This window comes from Papio anubis, chromosome 2 (assembly GCF_008728515.1).
Source record: "Papio anubis isolate 15944 chromosome 2, Panubis1.0, whole genome shotgun sequence".
Taxonomy (NCBI): domain Eukaryota; kingdom Metazoa; phylum Chordata; class Mammalia; order Primates; family Cercopithecidae; genus Papio; species Papio anubis.
In genome coordinates, this window is record NC_044977.1 from 110,297,976 (window position 1) to 110,316,055 (window position 18,080).

General features: G+C 36.5%; 1 protein-coding gene across 1 annotated transcript in view; it reads left to right on the forward strand.

Annotated features, from left to right (window-relative positions):
- The first annotated feature begins 1,639 nt into the window (after nucleotides 1–1,639).
- The window catches only part of CCDC39 (coiled-coil domain containing 39), a 58,592-nt gene continuing 42,151 nt past the window's right edge, over nucleotides 1,640–18,080 (forward strand). Inside the window, exons 1-4 of the mRNA XM_031663548.1 lie at nucleotides 1,640–2,080; nucleotides 14,391–14,510; nucleotides 16,402–16,548; nucleotides 17,678–17,836. Of these exons, the coding sequence (XP_031519408.1) occupies nucleotides 1,991–2,080; nucleotides 14,391–14,510; nucleotides 16,402–16,548; nucleotides 17,678–17,836 (516 nt within the window). The 5' untranslated portion in view covers nucleotides 1,640–1,990. The remainder of the gene's footprint in view (nucleotides 2,081–14,390; nucleotides 14,511–16,401; nucleotides 16,549–17,677; nucleotides 17,837–18,080) is intronic.

Genomic DNA, 18,080 nt, shown 5'->3' on the forward strand with positions numbered 1-18,080 from the left:
TTTTTGCTTTATTAAAATGTAATTAAATGTGACTGGTTTCCTTAGCTCTTGTGAAGGTATTTTCATAGGTGCAGAGTTGTTCAAATGATGTTTCTGTGAGGGCTGATTGCTGGAAGTCTTTTGTTCTGCCATTTTCCTCCCCACCTTTGACCCAACACCAATAATTTTAGGAAGCCGCATTGCCATAACAAATCTCAAGTATAAATAACTATGTACCATCTTAACATAAGCTGAATACTAACATTTTCATTAGTTGGAATGACTACACTATTATAAAATAAGCAATGATCATTTATAAAGGATTAAATATCATTATATCTAAAATTCCACTATTCCATACAGGTTAAAATTTCTTCTACAAGTTGAGCCTTTCTCCCCAACCTTTAATCATTGTAGAAAGGGGGAATAAAATGCTTTGCTAATTCTAGTCTTTACAGGCACAAAGTCCACGAGATTAAGTTTATAGAAAACAATGTAGGCACAAAGAGACAAAGCTCCTACAGGAGGATTTCAGAACTATAGTAACAAATCGACTGTAAAAATATATTTTAAGACAGTCAAAATATGAATCTGAAATGGTTATTAGATGATATTGAAGAATCGTTGTTTTTTTTAAGATGTGATAATGATATTGTGCTTGTTAGATAACATTAACCACTCTTCTACCAATACATGCTCAAGTATTTAGGGATGTAATGTCATGATGTCTATGATTATCTTTTACTTGAGCAAAAGATACAGATGATGCTAATATGGCAAAATATGAATGCTAAATCAAGGTGATGCGTATATAGCAGTTATTTATACTTTGCTTTCTATTCCCATATACATTTAAAATATTTATAATAAAAGTTTAATAATGTCTAGGTAAAATAAAATTCGAAAGAGCAAAAAAAGGTTACAGGTGGCTATTGGATACGTAAAATTAATTCATGCACAACATCCCTTCTTTGCCTAAAGAAGCCTCAGTTTAATTTACCCAGAAAATGAAAGGATTAGATTAGTTGATTGTTTTGTCCTTTCCAGTTCTGAGATACTATACAAGACAGACTATAACTCAAATGCCTACCCATGCCAAGCAGGTAATTCAAATTAGTGAATTGGTAAAGTGCTTGTCGGTCTAAAGGGGGCGGCTCTCTAGCGGAACATTACCTTTTGATAATGGGGCTTGTGTGACCTACCCTTTTTCTAAGCGGAGGAAATACAGAAGTTTATGCGAAATTCCACACTTTAAATGTTAGCTAACGAAAATGCAAAGAAAAATGCAAGTATGGGAGTGGTGCCAGAGGGGCCACCATACCGCGCTACAAGTGTGCGGCCTCCCAGCGGACAGTGTCTGCGGTCGACCGCGACGGGGTGAGTAAGCACGGTGAGGAAGGCTGGCCGACTGAAAGAGGCGACGATCACAACATCCCAGTGATGCCAGAGAGAGAGTTCTGTTTCCAAACACCAGTTCACCCCGGTCTACTTTCACCTACTGTAGTAGCTGATGAAATCTACACAACACAGCAAACACAACTTGAAATGAAACGTAGTTTATTATCTCTGTTGGCTTCCGTCTTCCCCCAGGCAATCGGAGGATCCTGTGGTTTACTTCCAGTCACCTGCCCGGTGGTCCTCCAGCCCGCTCCGGGGGCCACAGGTTTCACACTCTCCGGGAGCGATCTGAGAGCCGCCTTTTCGTGGAAAGTTATGCTGCCGCCTGGCAAGCTCGGGAACCTCGGGAGGGGTAAGTTGCTGCTCTTCCCTCAGTGCTCAAGGTGAAAAAAAAAAGGTTATTTGGCCTGGAGGCAGGGATTTCTCAACCGGAAGTTTCGCCTTTGGTCTGGAGCGCTTCCTGTTTGGTAACTAAGGACGCGGGAAGGTTGGTAGGGCTCCCGCCGCAATTACCGCGGCGCTGTGCGGGTGCCTGGGCTTGACGCGGGTGCTGTTCACCCGATGTACAAGAAGGCGGATCTTTGTTCTGTACCTTCTCTATCCGTTTGCAGTCATGAGTAGCGAATTCCTGGCTGAGCTGCACTGGGAGGATGGGTTCGCCATCCCGGTGGCGAATGAGGAGAACAAGCTACTGGAAGATCAGGTGAGATCAGTTGAAGAAGGCGGGAGGAAGCAGAGAGGGCCTGCCGGGGGGCGTTTTCTGGTTGGCAGTACTACCCCAGCCCTTTTATTTCTCTCCTTTCCTAATCCTGTGCTTCCTCTAAAACTCTCCCCACCATCGCCGTCCTCCCTTACCCTATTTCAGTAATTGTTAAGCATTTAAAAATGTTATTAAAACCATAATTGACATTTAGGGTTATAAAGCTCGAATTATTACTTCCTCATGCCCATTCCTCTTATTTCATTCCTCCTGGTGGGAGAGGAAAGGCTGGTTCTGACGCCCGCTTTTTGCTTGCTCAAAAATTAAAGAGCTGCTTGGAAAAGAACTTCTGAGGTTTGCATAGCAACGGTTATTTGCGCACGTTTATAAATTAAACACTAGAAGGTTCATGTTTCTTTGTGAGTTTCCGTCTATAATGTTTAAAGCTGAAAGTGACTTGAGATGTTTTCAACAGGAACAGCCCAGTAAGAATGTGAAATGTGCAGTTTACAATTTTTCAAAGAGAAGATTGAGTTGTCACAGATTGACATAAGAAATTTTACGTTGTAAGGACGAACTTATACTCACTACAATTCATAGCAGTTGTTAAAAAAAAAAAAAAAATTGCAGGCCGGGCGCAGTGGCTCACGCCTGTAATCCCAGCACGTTGGGAGGCTGAGGCGGAGGGTTCCTAAAAGCCAGAAGTAAACCAGCTTGAACAGCAAAGCGAGACCCCCCACAAACCCCTCCCACCTCGTCTCTACGAAAAAATAAAAATAAAAAAATAAAAAGTTGCAGCCGGGTCAGCAAATTTTGAAAAACTGTGGTGGTGATTTGTGTAGAAGAAGGTCCAAGAATAACAGATGATGCTTACACAACTTTACAAAACGGAACAGAAAGTTTTCTCAGCTCTAAAAAAGGAAAATGAAAATCCCGTGACTCTACCTTTTGAAAAGAATGGAAATACTTTTTAAAACGTTCTGACCTATTTACTCGTGTAATTTAGAAGACTGCAATTTTTCCCCAAAGAAGGGCAATATTAAGAAATAGAAGAAATCTAGCACTGAGTACTGAGGAATTAATACTAAGTATCCAGCCCTGGGTTCAGATCCTACTTACCAACCCTAATCCTGCTTCTTTTTCTGTAAAGTGGAGATGGAGATAAACAAACTAATTACTTCGCGGGCTCTAGGAACATAATATGGGTTAAAGCTCCATCCAAATTTTAGGTTTTAGTATTATTGCTTATTGTGTCTCACAGAATTTTTATGTACATATTACCTATATTAGCTATTTTTAAAAATTACAGAGCCGTATAGTGAAGAAAAAAGAGGACCACAATTGCATTACATAAATAAACTCTGACATTTAAAAAGCAACTCCTGTAAATTTAAGATATTCAAACAGAATAGAAGGGTATGAGATAAAAACATAAGGTATTCCCTCCCCAAAGTGTCCGCTGTACTGTAGAAATGACTATCGTGGCATTAAACACACATTTCAGACATCTTGGTATACAGATATACAGAAAGAGAAAAATGAGGAGTATTATAATGGAATTCTGTTATATATATGCTGTTTTTAACACAATATTAATTTTAGTATTTGAGAGAAGAAAAGGCAGTTGTTGAATTTCAGGTAAATATTACTTGATCACAAGAGGTGCTGATTGCTAAAAAATTCCTCTAAGTTAAGAAAAACTACTTAAGAAAAAATAGTTTTTAAGAACTCTATATTTCAATTATAGATGACTGAATGTCTCTGATTTTAAAGAATAAGTTAGCACTCTTACACATTTTCCCATGTCCTCTTCCCCTATTAAAAATAATGGTTTTATCATTTTTAATATTATCAAGTTTTATTTGCATTTGATTCAATGCCCTTAATTTATCACAAGTGTTTAGTGTTAGTTTTATACTTGATTTGCTCTAATGGTCCTTACTGCAGTCACTTTTATTCAGTTTATCTTTCTTGAACTTTTCTTTTGATTTGTCTTTTGGCTGGCTGGATTTTATCCTCAAATGATTGTTGCAAGAAGGGCCCGTAGTACTGTGATTTTAATTTCTTGCATCCTAGATTGCCAGTCTACTTCCTTGCATTGCCTGCTTTAAGTTTATACATCTTAAATCAAAGTATCAGATCTTCAAGGTACTCTTCTATTCCTTCTGCCCCCTACTTCCCACCCACTTCCTTCTGGAGTACCCTATTTTACAATATGTACAGATTTCCCCACAGACCTGTTTTACAACTGTTGCCTTAGAAATTCTCTTTATTCTTCTGCTGAGTTGAGGCTGTATTTCCTAGATCACATACCTTCATTTTTCTTGTATAGGCATACCTTCAAGATACTGTGAGTTCAGTTCCAGACCACTGCAATAAAGTGAACGTTGCAATAAAGCAAGTCACACAGTGCATGTAAAAGTTATGTTTACTTTTACTTCAGTCTATTAGGTGTTCAATAAAAAATACCTTAATTAAAAATGCTTTATTGTTAAAAAATATACTAACAAGTATCTGAGCCTTCAAGGAGTTGTAACCATTTTGCTGGTGGAGAGTCTTGCTTTGATGTTGATGTTTGCTGACTGATCAAGGTGGTTGTTGAAGGTTCAAGTGGCTGTGCCAATTTTTTAAAATAAGAGAACAATGAAGTTTGCTGCATCAATGGATTCTTCCTTTCATGAAAAATTTTTCTGTAGCGTGCAATAATATTTGATAACATTGTATGCACAGTAAAACTTTCAAAGGTGGAGTCAATTCTCTCATACCCTGCTGCTGCTTTATCAAATAAGTTTATGTAATATTCTAAATCCTTGTAATTTCAACAGTGTTCACAGCGTCTTCACTAGGAGTAGATTCTATCTCAAGGAACCACTTTCTTTGCTCATCCATAAGAAACAATTCCTCATCTGTTCAAGTTTGTTATTAAGATTGCAGCAATTCAGTCACATCTTCAGGCTCCCCTTTTAATTCTAGTTCTCTAGCTATTTCTACCTTATCTGCAGTTACTTTCTCCATTGAAGACTTGAACCTCTCAAAGTTATCCATGAGGGCTGAAATATTCTTCTAAACTCCTATTAATACCGATATTTTGATCATCTCTCATGAATCATGAATGTTCTTAATGGCACCTAGAATGATAAATCCTTTTCAGAAGGTTTCCAGTTTACCTTGCTCAGATCCACCATAGGAATCACTATCTATGGCAGCTATAGCCCAACAAAATGTATTTCTGAAATAAGTCTTGAAAGTCAAAATTTCTTCTTGATCCATGGGCTGCAGAATGGATGTTGTGTTAACACGCATGAAAACATTAATCTCTTTGTACGTCTCCATCATAGCTCTCGGGTGACCAGGTGCATTGTCAATTAGCATTAATTTTTTTGTTTGTTTGTTTGAGAGGGAGCCTTACTCTGTTATTATCCAGGATGAGATACAGTGGTGTGATCTTGGCTCACTGCAACCTCTACCTCCTGGGTTCAAGCGATTCTCCTTCCTCAGCCTTCTGAGTAGCAGGAATTGCAGGCATGCGCCACCATGACTGGCTAATTTTTGTATTTTTAGTAGAGATGGAGTTTCACCATGTTGGCCAGGCTGCTCTTGAACTCCTGACCTCAAGTGATCACCTGCCTTGGCCTCCCAAAGTGCTGGGATTACAGGTATGAGCCACCACACTCGACCAATGAGCAGTAATATTTTGAGAGGAATTCCTTTTTTTCTGAGCCGCTGAAATCAAGAGTGGCCTTAAAATGTTCAGTAAACCAAGTTGTAAACAGATGTGTCATCCAGGCTTTTTTGTTCTATTTATAGAGCACGGGCAGAGTAGATTTAGCATAATTCTGAAGGGCCTCAGGATTTTCAGAATAGTAAATGAGCATTGGCTTCAACTTAAAGTCACTGGCTGCATTAGCCCCTAATAAAGAGTCAACCTGTCCTTTGAAGCTATGAGCCAGGCAATGACTTCTCCTACTGAGCTATAAAAGTCATAGATGGCATCTTCTTTTAATATATGGCTGTTTCATCTATGTTTAAAATCTGTTGTTTGGTGTAGCCACCTTTATCAATGATCTTTGTTAGATCTTCTAGATAACTTACTGCAGTCTCTGCATCAGAACTTGCTATCTCACTTTGTACTTTTGTGTTGCGGAGATGGTTTCTTTCCTTAAACATCATGAACCCAGCTCTGCTAGTTTTAAACTTTTCTTCTGCCGCTTCCTCACTTTTCTCAGCCTTCATAGAATTGAAGAAAGTTAAGGGCCTTGCTCTGGATTAGGCTTTGGCTTACAGAAATGGTGGTGCATGCCTGTAATCTCCACTACTCAGGAGGCTGAGGAAGGACAATTGCTTGAACCCAGGAGGTGGAGGTTGCAGTGAACTGAGATCACACCACTGCATCTGTAAGCCGATTGTGGCTGATTTAATCTTCTATCTGGACCACTAAATCTTTTGATGCGGGGAAGGTGAACTCCAAAATTGAGGCTTAGCCCTGGAGGGTTCTTGGCTCCATTCAGGAAAGATTTCAAGGGTGAGTCAGTGGTGTTAGACAGCAACTTTTCTTGAAGTGTCAGGATGCAACAGCTGAGGTACTGCTCCTTGTGGAGCAGGAATGCTTGAAAACAGGTGCCCAGAGTAGCAGCTCAGAGGAAGTTCTGTAGTCATATTTATACCCACTTTTAATTATACATATACTTAGGGTCAGATTATGCAGCAATTTCTAAAACAAGGGTGGTAATTTCTGAGTCATTGGGTTGTTGCCATGGGAACAATTTTTTTTTTTTTTTTCTGAGACAGAGTCTTGCTCAGTCAGCCAGCCTAGAGTGCAGTGACACCATCTTGGCTCACTGCAACCTCCGCCTCCCAGGCTCAAGCATTCTTGTGCCTCAGCCCTGCAAGTAGCTGGGATTACAGGTGCATGCCACCACACCTAGCTAGTTTTTGTATTTTTAGTAGACATAGGGTTTTGCCATGTGGGCCAGGCTGGTCTTGAACTCCAGGCCTGAAGTGATCCGCCAGCCTTGGCCTCCCAGTATGTTGGGATTACAGGTGTGAGCCACCGCGTCCAGCCCAAAGGGATGATCACTTCTGGGTATTGCCATGGCAGTGGTAAACTGACATGGGACACTGGTGAGCATGTCTTATGGAAAGCTGCTTCCCCTTCATCCCTGCTTTAGCTAGTCCTCAATTTGGTCTGGTGTCGAAGCCCTGCCTTTGAGTCTAGACCCACCTCGTATCTCACTTTCTCCATATCAGCAATAAGGCTTTTTTACTTTCTTATCATTTATATGTTCAAGGGAGTAGCACTTTTGATTTATTTTTAGAAATTAAATAAAGAGAAAAAAGTAAAGCGAAAAAAAAAAAAAAGAAAAGAAAAAAAAAAGGCACTGTGATACTTTACAAATACAGACATGAAGTACTATCTGTGGGATCAGAGTAAATGAATACAATCAGTAAAGTCTATTTTTCCACTAGTAAAAGTGTGGACCTCTGAATATCAAAGCTTCTTAAAGTATTGGTTTAACCAATTCTTTTGATTTTTAGGACCATTTTACTTATAGGTGAGAATACTTTGATATAAAAACCTTTCTTTTCTTCTTCGTCTTGAGTTCTAGGAAATAGTCATAGAAAGTTGTTAGCTTTTGTTTAATGTCACTCATCTTCAGGAATTAATTAGAAACACACATACACACCCCTTCCACACACACCACTGTACCCAACTTAATTACATGATAATACTTGTACATGTCCTTAAAAATATTAAATAAATTACATATATATATTTTTTTTACGAGGCAGTGGTTGTCATGGGCAAAAACAAATTGTGAATGCGTATTTCCCAGAAAAGGATATTGAAAGTCTGTAGTTAGAGAGGTCTTTACTGTTTCTCTGCATTATAACATTTTTTTTAACGTAGTTATGTCCCCCTGTTATGAGGAGAAATAAATCCATAAGAATGATCCATTCATTAATTCAGTGAGTATTAATCAAGAGATTACTATGTGCCAGGAACAATGATGAAAACACTGAAAAAAAGTAACAGTGATTTCTGAAATATTTGGCTGTGAAGTCAGTGCCCCTTTATAAAGACTTTATATCCATCTCTTTCATTAACAGTGCTCAACAGAACAGTCAACAATCTGATACAGCCTTGTGAAGTGTACATGTTTAAAAATTTTTATAGATACTGGTCAAGATAATCATCACTAAAAAAGCATTTTGTGTAGATAAGCAAATTGTGAAACAGGACAATTAGAGGACCCCTCTGGCATTTTCCCTATGAGACTTATTTGATTATCCAAGTCATTATCTATTTCATTATCTATTGTGATAAAATGCATTTCCTCAGGAGGTAGTAAGTACCTCAGGAAGTGTAAAAGCACTGCATGTTGCTGATGTACATTTTGTAGTCAGGGCAATCTTGGAGGTTTCTTCTAATTCTGGGGTTATAGAAATGCTCTGAATCTGGTCATGTGCAAGTATATTGAGAATTAATTACGTAAAAGAAGATCTGAACAAACAGACATTTACATATTTCTGGGTAGGAAGACAATATGATAAAAGTTTCAGTTCTTAAATTATTCTGTATATTTAAGAAAATTTCAATGAAAATGCCTAGGGCCCTTTTAAAACAAAACTTGACAAGTCAATTCCAAAGTTCATTTGGAAGTGAAAGTGTTTGATACTAAACAAAATAGTTGTGATGGTGGTGATAGTGTGTTTTGCCCTACCATACTAAAAAGCCATGCTACTCAAAACAGTGTGGCACTTTTGTAAAGATAAATCAATGAAACACCCGGCATCTAGAAGCACATCTTTGCATGTATGAGAATTTAGTATAAAAAAGATGCATTTCCAACCAAAGGAGAGGGATATACTATTTAATAAATGGTCTATTGCTATTTGTTTTGAAAAAAGAGTTATGAATCTGCTTCCTCTCACACATGAACATACATTTCATATGTGTTACAAATTTTGCTGTAGAGTATGTATAAAAGTACTACGTGAATTTATTGGAGACTTTTAAAATAATCTTCTGGGAAAGGCCTTCTTCAGTGTAGCACAAAACATAAAAATCACCAAAGAAAAGACTAACAGATATAACTACATACAAATCTAAAACTCTTGTAATTCCTATATCTGTTCTCTCTGTGGATTTTTATTGAGTGCTATTATGTTCTAGGCATTACTCTAGATTCTGAATGTAGGGTGAACAAAATGCATACGCTTCTTGCCATTAAGCTTAAGCACAAAATTTTTAAGAATGCATATGGTTCCTGTTGTCATTCATCTTATAATCTAGTGGCAAAGATAGAAAATAAGCAAGCAAATAGAAACATAGTTACTAATTGTGGTAAGTTGTTTGAAGGTAATTACTAAATGTGAAAAGGTTGCCATGAGAGAAAATAACTGGGAAAAACTGTATTGAATTAAATGGGCAGGGACAGCCTCTCTAATTTTATATACAAACTGAAGAATATGAGGCCCTGAATAATAATATAGAACTAGCCATTAGGGAAGGAAAATGTTCTAGGAAGAGAGGCCAGCTTATCTGAAGACCCCAAGTCTTCAGATAAAAACCAAGACACCTTGGTTTTTTCATTTGTTTTGTTTTTTGAGATAGGGTCTCATTTTGTTGGCAGGTTGGAGTGCAGTGGCGTGATCTCAGCTCACTGCAACCTCTGCCTCCCAGGCTCAAGTGATCCCCCTAATTTACCTTCCCAAGTAGCTGGGACTACCATCGTGTGCCACCATGCCCAGCTAATTTTTTTTTTTTTGGTAGAGATGGGTTTTGCCATGTTGGCAAGGCTGGTCTGGAACTCCTGGTCTCAAGTGATCTGCCCGCCTTGGCCTCCCAACATGCTGGGATTACAGACATGAGCCATTGTGCCTGGTTCAAAGGGGTAATAACTTCTGGATGTTGCCATGGCAAAGGTGAACTCACAAGGCACACTGCTGAGCATGTCTTATAGAAACCTGCCTCCACCTGTCCCTGTTTTAGCTAGTCCTCAATTTGGTCTGGTGTCTGAGTCCTGCCTTTGGAGTCTAGACCCACCTCCTACCTCACTTTCTCCATATCAGCAATAAGGCTATTTTGCTTTCTTAACATTTGTGTGTTCAAGGGAGTAGCACTTTTAGTTTCCTTCAAGAACATTTCCTTTGCATTCACAACTTGGTTAATTGTTTGGTGCAGGAAGCTGAGTTTTTGGCCTATGTCAACTTTGAGACTTCATCATTTCTAGCTTTTGATTTTTATACATAGAGGCCATTGTAAGGTTATTAATTGGCCTAATTTCAATATTGTGTTTCAATGAATAGGCCCCAAAAGAAGGAGAGAGATGAGGGAATGCCTGGTCAGTGGCTCAGTCAGAACACACACAATATTTTTTGATTAAGTTCATTGTCTTATAGAGGCATGGTTTGTGGCACCCCAAAACAATTACAATAGTAACATCGAAGATCACTGATCACTGATCACCATAATAGATATAATAATAATGAAAAAGTTTTAAATATTGCAAGAAGTACCAGCATGTGACGTAGAGATGCAAAATAAGCACATGGTGTTGGAAAAATGATACTGATGGACTTGCTAGACACAAGGTTGCCACAAACCTTCACTTTGTGAAAAATGTGCTATTGGAGAAGCACAATCAAGTAAAGTGCAATAAAATGAAGTATGTCTGTATTATCCCCTTATTTTGGTAGAATAGTTTCTTGTGTCTCCATAAGAAGGCTGTATGAGATGTAAACACTCTGAATATTTGAATCTCTGAAAATATCTTTATTTACCTTCACATTTGAAGGTAGTTTGGCTGGGTGGAAGACTCTAAGTTGAAAATAATTTTACTTCAGAATTTGGAATGTATCAATTATCTTCCAGCTGTGTTTCAGTTAGTAATCTGCTATTAGTCTGATTTCTGTTTCTTTGTAGTTTACCTTTTTTTAAAAAAACTCTGAAAGTATTTAGGGTTTTATCTTTCCATTGCATGTTTTATTTGGGAAACTATATAGATGAACTATATTTTCAAGTTCTTTGTTGCTTTTTTTGTAGCACTATGGTCTTGTTTTAGGGGGAAAATATCTTCTCCAGTCTGATTGTGTGTGTGTGTGTTTGTGTGTGTGTGTGTGTATGTGTTCAGTTCTTGTCTTTTTTGTTCTGAATTATTTGTTTCTTCTGGGATCTTGTTTGTTTATTTTGGCATCATGCACATGATGTAAGTTTTCAATAAATATCTGGTGATTGGTACATGTCCCTTTATATTTAAGAAAGAAGCTATAAAATGTTGTTTGGGAACTCTATGGGGAAGGGCTTTTCAACTTGTGGAGAGTTAATTATGCTTTCATTCAAAAGTCAGAAGTTTGCTCTGGGGACATTATGCAATTATAAATGGCATAACTGATGAAGCAAATAAAAGTCATAAAGCTCTATGCACCAAACACAGCAGCTAATTACATGAAAGCAAGACCTATTATAAATGCAAGTAGAATTTGACAAAAGTACAGTTACAGTGAGCTATTTCATTGAGCACCTTAGAATTAGACAACTCACTAGACAAAAATAAGGATATAAGGGATATAATACAATAAAAATAAAAACATAGAGACATCTATCTCTTGAATAGAGAATATATACTTTAAAACATACCCATAAAACATTTACAAGAGTGGATCATATACTATACCAAAATAAAAATCTTAATGCATTAAGTCAATGATGAAACTTGAAAGCATTATGCTAAGTGAATAAGCCAGAAACAAAAGGCCAAATATTGCATGATTGCACTTATGTGAGGTACCTAGAGTAGTCAAATTCATAGAGATGGAAAGTGGAATGGTGATTGTCAGGGGCTGAGAGGAGTGGGGAATGGGGAGTTAGTGTTTATAGAGGTTCAGGGAAGATGAAAAAGTTCTGTAGATGAATTGCTGGTGATGGTTGTATAACAGTGTGAATGTACTTAATGCCACTGAACTGTACACATAGCAGTGGTTAAAATGGAAAATGTTATGTTGTTGTATATTTTACCAAAATTAAAAAATTATAATCCCTAAAATGCTATACAAACAAACATTTTGTAGGTCACATTATTTGATAATAAGCCAATATAATTTATAATAATTTTAAAATTATTTTTTTAAATTATGTATTAAATAATTAAAAATGATCCTCCATATTAAATACTTAGGCATGTTTCTGAGAAATATTCTTCAGTGGCCCTTATATGAAAAAGAAATTGAAACGGAAAAATCACCTTTTAGAAAACAATAAAAAGAGACTGCTTCATGCCCAGATCCATGGGAAACAGCAAAAATTTTAAAGAAAACATATAGCCTTAAATGCCTTTTTAATTCAATCATTAAGACAAAAAGTAAAGAAGCTAAGAACTCAGTTTAATAATTTTTTTTAAAAAAGAACAAGAAACGAGAGGGAATTAAAAGTAAAAGTTTGATGACACAAGCAAAAAAATATGTATATAATATTAGTATAGGACATACAAAGGAGTCAATTAGTATTTTTTTCTTAAATAGAAATTCTAGTATTTCCTTTCACACTGCAGTGGATTGTGTTGTGTACCCTCAGGAGATATCCCTGACTTTGGGGACTGTAGCTCCAGACCTTAAGAAAACATATTTTTATTTTGTTGAGCTTATATTCTGCTTTGAGGGATAGTATATTCTAATAATCCTGAGAATCTGTCTTACAATTTCCCAAGGATTTATTTTGTTTAACATTTACGCAGTTTTGTTTCTAGTCAGAGTTATAATTCAAAGGTAAACAAAATAAGAACAGTTTCTAGGTACATGAGAGTCAGTTGTTCTGTTCTCTTAAGCTTAGCCCAGTTCAATGGGGTTTGAAAAGGAGTTCTTGGAGAAGAAATCATGCTTGGTGCCTAGCGACTATTCAAATTTATGGTTCCTGCTCTGTGTTTTTGTTACATCTTGTTAGTATGCTCTTGTTTACTTAAGATACCTTGTGAGGCCAGGCGCGGTGGCTCAAGCCTGTAATCCCAGCACTTTGGGAGGCCGAGACGGGCGGATCACGAGGTCAGGAGATCGAGACCATCCTTGCTAACACGGTGAAACCCCGTCTCTACTAAAAATACAAAAAAACTAGCCGGGTGAGGTGGCGGGCGCCTGTAGTCCCAGCTACTCGGGAGGCTGAGGCAGGAGAATGGCATAAACCTGGGAGACAGAGCTTGCAGTGAGCTGAGATCCGGCCACTGTACTCCAGCCTGGGTGACAGAGCGAGACTCCGTCTCAAAAAAAAAAAAAAAAGATACCTTGTGGTTTAGGCCGGGCGTGGTAGCTCATGCCTGTAATCCCAGCACATTGGGAGGCTGAGGCGGGCAGATCACCTGAGGTCAGGAGTTCAAGACCAGCCTAGCCAACATGGTGAAACACCTTCTCTACTAAAAATACCAAAAAAAAAAAAAAAAAAAAAAAAAAATTAGCCAGGTGTAGTGGTGGGTGCCTGTAATCCCAGCTACTCAGGAGGCCGAGACAGGAGAATCTCGCTTGAACCTGGGAGGCAGAGGTTGCAGTGAGCTGAGATCGCGCCACTGCACTCCAGCCTGGGTAACAAGAGCAAGACTCTATCTCAAAAAAAAAAAAAGATACTTGTGGTTTAATAATGGAATAGAATCTCATTTTTGCCCTATAAAAATATAGTATTGCTGTATGAAAAATGAGTTTTTGAGTAGATCTACTACTACTGCAAATCTGAGAGGTTTCTATTCCATGTAATATGGTGCTAATTTTCCCACAGTAATCTCCAAATCACAACACTATTTTATAACATTTAAAGAATTAGTAGACTTTAGAAGTTCATGTGGACGTTTAAAGAAACAGAATGCTATGTTTTTAATGTTTGTGTCCTCCCAAAATTCATATGGTGGTCTCAGTCCTCAATGTGATGGTATTTGGAGGTGAAGCCTTTGAGAAGTAAATAGGTCATAGAGGTAGCGCCCTCATGAATGGTGCTGGTGCCCTTTTAAGAAAAGACAAGAGGGAGATGATCTCTTTCTCTGCCATGTGAAGATACAGCAAGAAGGCATCTGTCTGCAAATCAGAAGGAAGGCCATTACCAGGAACTAAATTAGTTGGCACCTTGATCTTGGACTTCCTAGTCTTCAGAACTGTGAGGAATTTCTCATGAATCAAATTAAATTTTATTTAAGCTACCTAGTCTATGATATTTTTGTTATAGCAGTCCAAATTGACTGAGACAAGTAAATGAAAATTTAATTTTCTTCGATTTTAAGTCCTTCATATGGTAAAACTTAATAGAACTTTGGTTAATCATAGTATTTATTTTTTACAGTTGTCAAAACTGAAGGATGAAAGAGCAAGCTTGCAAGATGAGTTACGTGAGTATGAAGAGCGTATTAATTCTATGACTTCTCACTTCAAAAATGTTAAGCAAGAGCTCTCAATTACACAGGTACAGTAACTGAAATTTATGTTGATTATATCATGTATAGTCATGAAATATCTCATAGTACATTTACATCTGTAATTTTTACAGCTCTAATAGGAAGGCTTAGCATAGTTAAACTACTGTGAACATAACCTTGAACATGAAAGTAGATAGAAAAAGGCTTAGAGGAACTAACTAACTACTGACCCATTTTTTTTTTTTTTTTTTTTTTTGAGACGGAGTCTTGCTCTGTTGTCCAGGCTGGAATACAGTGGCATGATCTCAGCTCACTGAAACCTCTGCCTCCCGAATTCAAGTGATTCTCATGCCTCAGCATCCCGAGTAGCTGGGATTACAGGCACCTGCCACCATACCCAGCTAATTTTTATATTTTTAGTAGAGATGGGGTTTCACCATGTTGGCCAGGCTGGTCTCGAACTCCTGACCTCAGGTGATCTGCCTGCCTCAGCCTCCCAAAGTGCTGCTACTGCTCCGATTTTAAACAAAAAATTAATCCATATGAAAGGAGAAATCATTATTCAAACAATCTGTATTAGACAGCAGGTTATTTGAGAAAGGTATAATGATGGTGGTGAGAAATGATGACTATAAGCAGAAACAGAGCTAATATATCACGTAATAAAATTTCTGTCTCCTTTTTAATTTATCAGCACAACTCACTGGGGCCATTTTGAGTGGAGGCTAGTAGTCTACACATACGGCATTTTAGCATTGTTCAGGAATTGAAACTCATAGTAATAATCCTGAGATTAAAAAGTTAAATTATACTCAAGAGACTTTATTTAAGATAACTGGGGAAGACATTAGGCATCTTAGAAATGTTAACATAAATATAATAAAAATTAAAACTTCTGGTGATTAAGTAAGCTTGTTTTATAAATAATCTGTTCAAGTATAGAAACTCACTCCCTAATGATGCCCAGCAAACCAGGCAGCTCAGCAAACAGCATTGGAAAGTTCCCTAACTTCTATCTCAAACTAGTTTTTTTTAAAAGTGCATCTACTGTCTGAGAAATAGTATGCAGTTTCAAAAAATGAACAGTGCCATATTTTAAAAAGCAATTTATAATCATTATAGATAAGTAAGTATTACATGGCTTACAAGTCTTATTAGAAAGTTACAAATTTAATAAACTCAAAAACAAACTCAGAATTCTTGAATCTCAATGTGGTTGAGTAATTGATTAACTATTTGGAACAACACTTTTCCTTAAGTTATTGAACTACTGAGCTGGGGATTTGAGAGGCAGAGACTCTGTAGTTGTATCTTACTATCGTCGAACTTCAAATAAATAGAGTAATAGAGATAAAAGAAGAATAAGCCTCCAACAATGGTAGCTTTAGTACTGTAAAATTAATACTAAATGATAACTTTGAAGCACTGTAAAATTAGTTAACACATACTCTTTTATTACATACAACTGAACACAAAGGTGTGATTATATGCTAATATATTCTAGGGAATATTTACAACCATTGGTATTTAAATAATTATTTTAAAATAATGTCTTAATTAGAATATTTGATCAATTCATATAAAACATCTCATTTCTCAATTGTTTTTTAATGCATATTTCTTATTTGTAGATAATAAGTTTTAAGTCTAACCAAACCTTTGGTTTTCTTTAGTTTTCCTAGATCAAAGTAGATGTGAAAACTATTGACAGTATTTTCTCCTAGCACAGTTCATTGACTTTCTTACAACTAGTGAGCAACACCAACTATATTGTAATCACAGTCTAATGTAATGTAGGTTTTAGACTAGTGGAATTAATAGTACTTAATGTAAGCAATTTATGGGAACTTTGTTTTAATCTAATGGATTATTATAAATATTTTTATTCAAAATTTCTAAAATTTTAAAAGCCTTTTTATCTTGTGTGTTATTCTGTAGTCTCTTTGCAAAGCAAGGGAGCGTGAGACTGAAAGTGAAGAACATTTTAAGGCCATTGCTCAAAGAGAATTGGGACGAGTGAAAGATGAAATTCAACGACTGGAAAATGAGATGGCTTCAATACTGGAAAAGAAAAGCGATAAAGAAGTATATGTTGAAATATTACTTAAAATTCTGTGCTACTGCTCATTCTTCCATCACCAAATGAGCATTGAATTTTTTTTTTTTCTGTATGGGAAAGGCATATATTAGTTTTCTAGTGTTTCCTTACATATTTTTTGGACAATGAAAGGTACATAGAGCTGTGATTTGAATGAAACAATAATGGAATATTACATTTTTCCCATGATTCATTCACCAGCTACTTATTGAGACTTACTATAAGTACCATGCTTGCTGCCTGTTATAAAATACCAGGCATGGTTTATATGTAAGTGTAATATTTTTAATAGCCACATTTAAAAAAATCACTTTTAGTTTTGAATTTCATTTAAAATGTTGACCTTTCATATTGATTTATCAGTTTTGTGACTCTAACACTAAACTACTTTAACCTATTTCTGTGTTTTCTTTTGTTTGTAGTTACTTGATTCCCTGGGAGCTCTTTCCAAATTCTGATTCTTCTCTTTACATGTGCATATACATATGGAAATACACATACATATTTTATAATGTAATCTTTGTATATAATTACATACTTATTAATTTGTATTTGTTTATATAGTCTTCTCCGTTTTTTTATGAGTCTAGGTTTTTTAAGTGACTAAATTTAGTACATAAATGTTTTTATCTCTTTTACCATATTTACTTCGATTGGAAGTGTTTCCAACATTCTCTATAAGAGACTTCGTAGGGGCAAACAATATGATTGGAAATGGGGCTGAAGGATATTTGTCTTGGATTTGAGTTAGCATACCAAACATATTATTTTAACTATGATTGCATATATATTTGGGGTGGCTTTGGTGGAATGATTAATGCAGTTGCTGTGAGGGAGCTACCTTAAAGCCTAAAGCCTTTTAAAGCAACCTTTGGCTCAACTACTGTTCTTGACTTTGTATGGTCATCTCTCCTCTTTTTTACAATCAAAGAATTAAGATACAAGTGTAATAGTTATATAATTGAAATATGGCATATTATAAACATCTGGAAGGCAGGGACAGGATTTCTTCTTTTTAAATTTTGCTTCATAGTATATAAAGGTATGTTTTATTTTAGTCTGTATAATAAATAATGTTTTTTAATGTCCCCTTTTCTCTCTCTCTTTGGAAATTAGAATGGCATATTTAAAGCCACTCAAAAATTGGATGGTTTGAAATGTCAAATGAACTGGGACCAGCAAGCATTGGAGGCCTGGTTAGAAGAATCAGCTCATAAAGATAGTGATGCTCTCACTCTTCAGAAGTATGCACAACAAGATGATAATAAAATCAGGGTGAGAAATTACAAATTGTAACTGTTAAGTTTTCTCTAAATCTATAGTATGTCAACCTATTTACCTAAAGTTATACTTAACGATTTTTAAGGGAGCAATTCTGAAACTTCTAAGTCAGAGGCTTCTTGGAGAAGCTAATAAAGCCAAATGTCTTCTCTGTAGAAAAAAATGACTATATTCAAATGCCCATAAAATATTACTGACTGTTTTATAGATTCTCTGATTCCCTTTGATTATTTGAGGA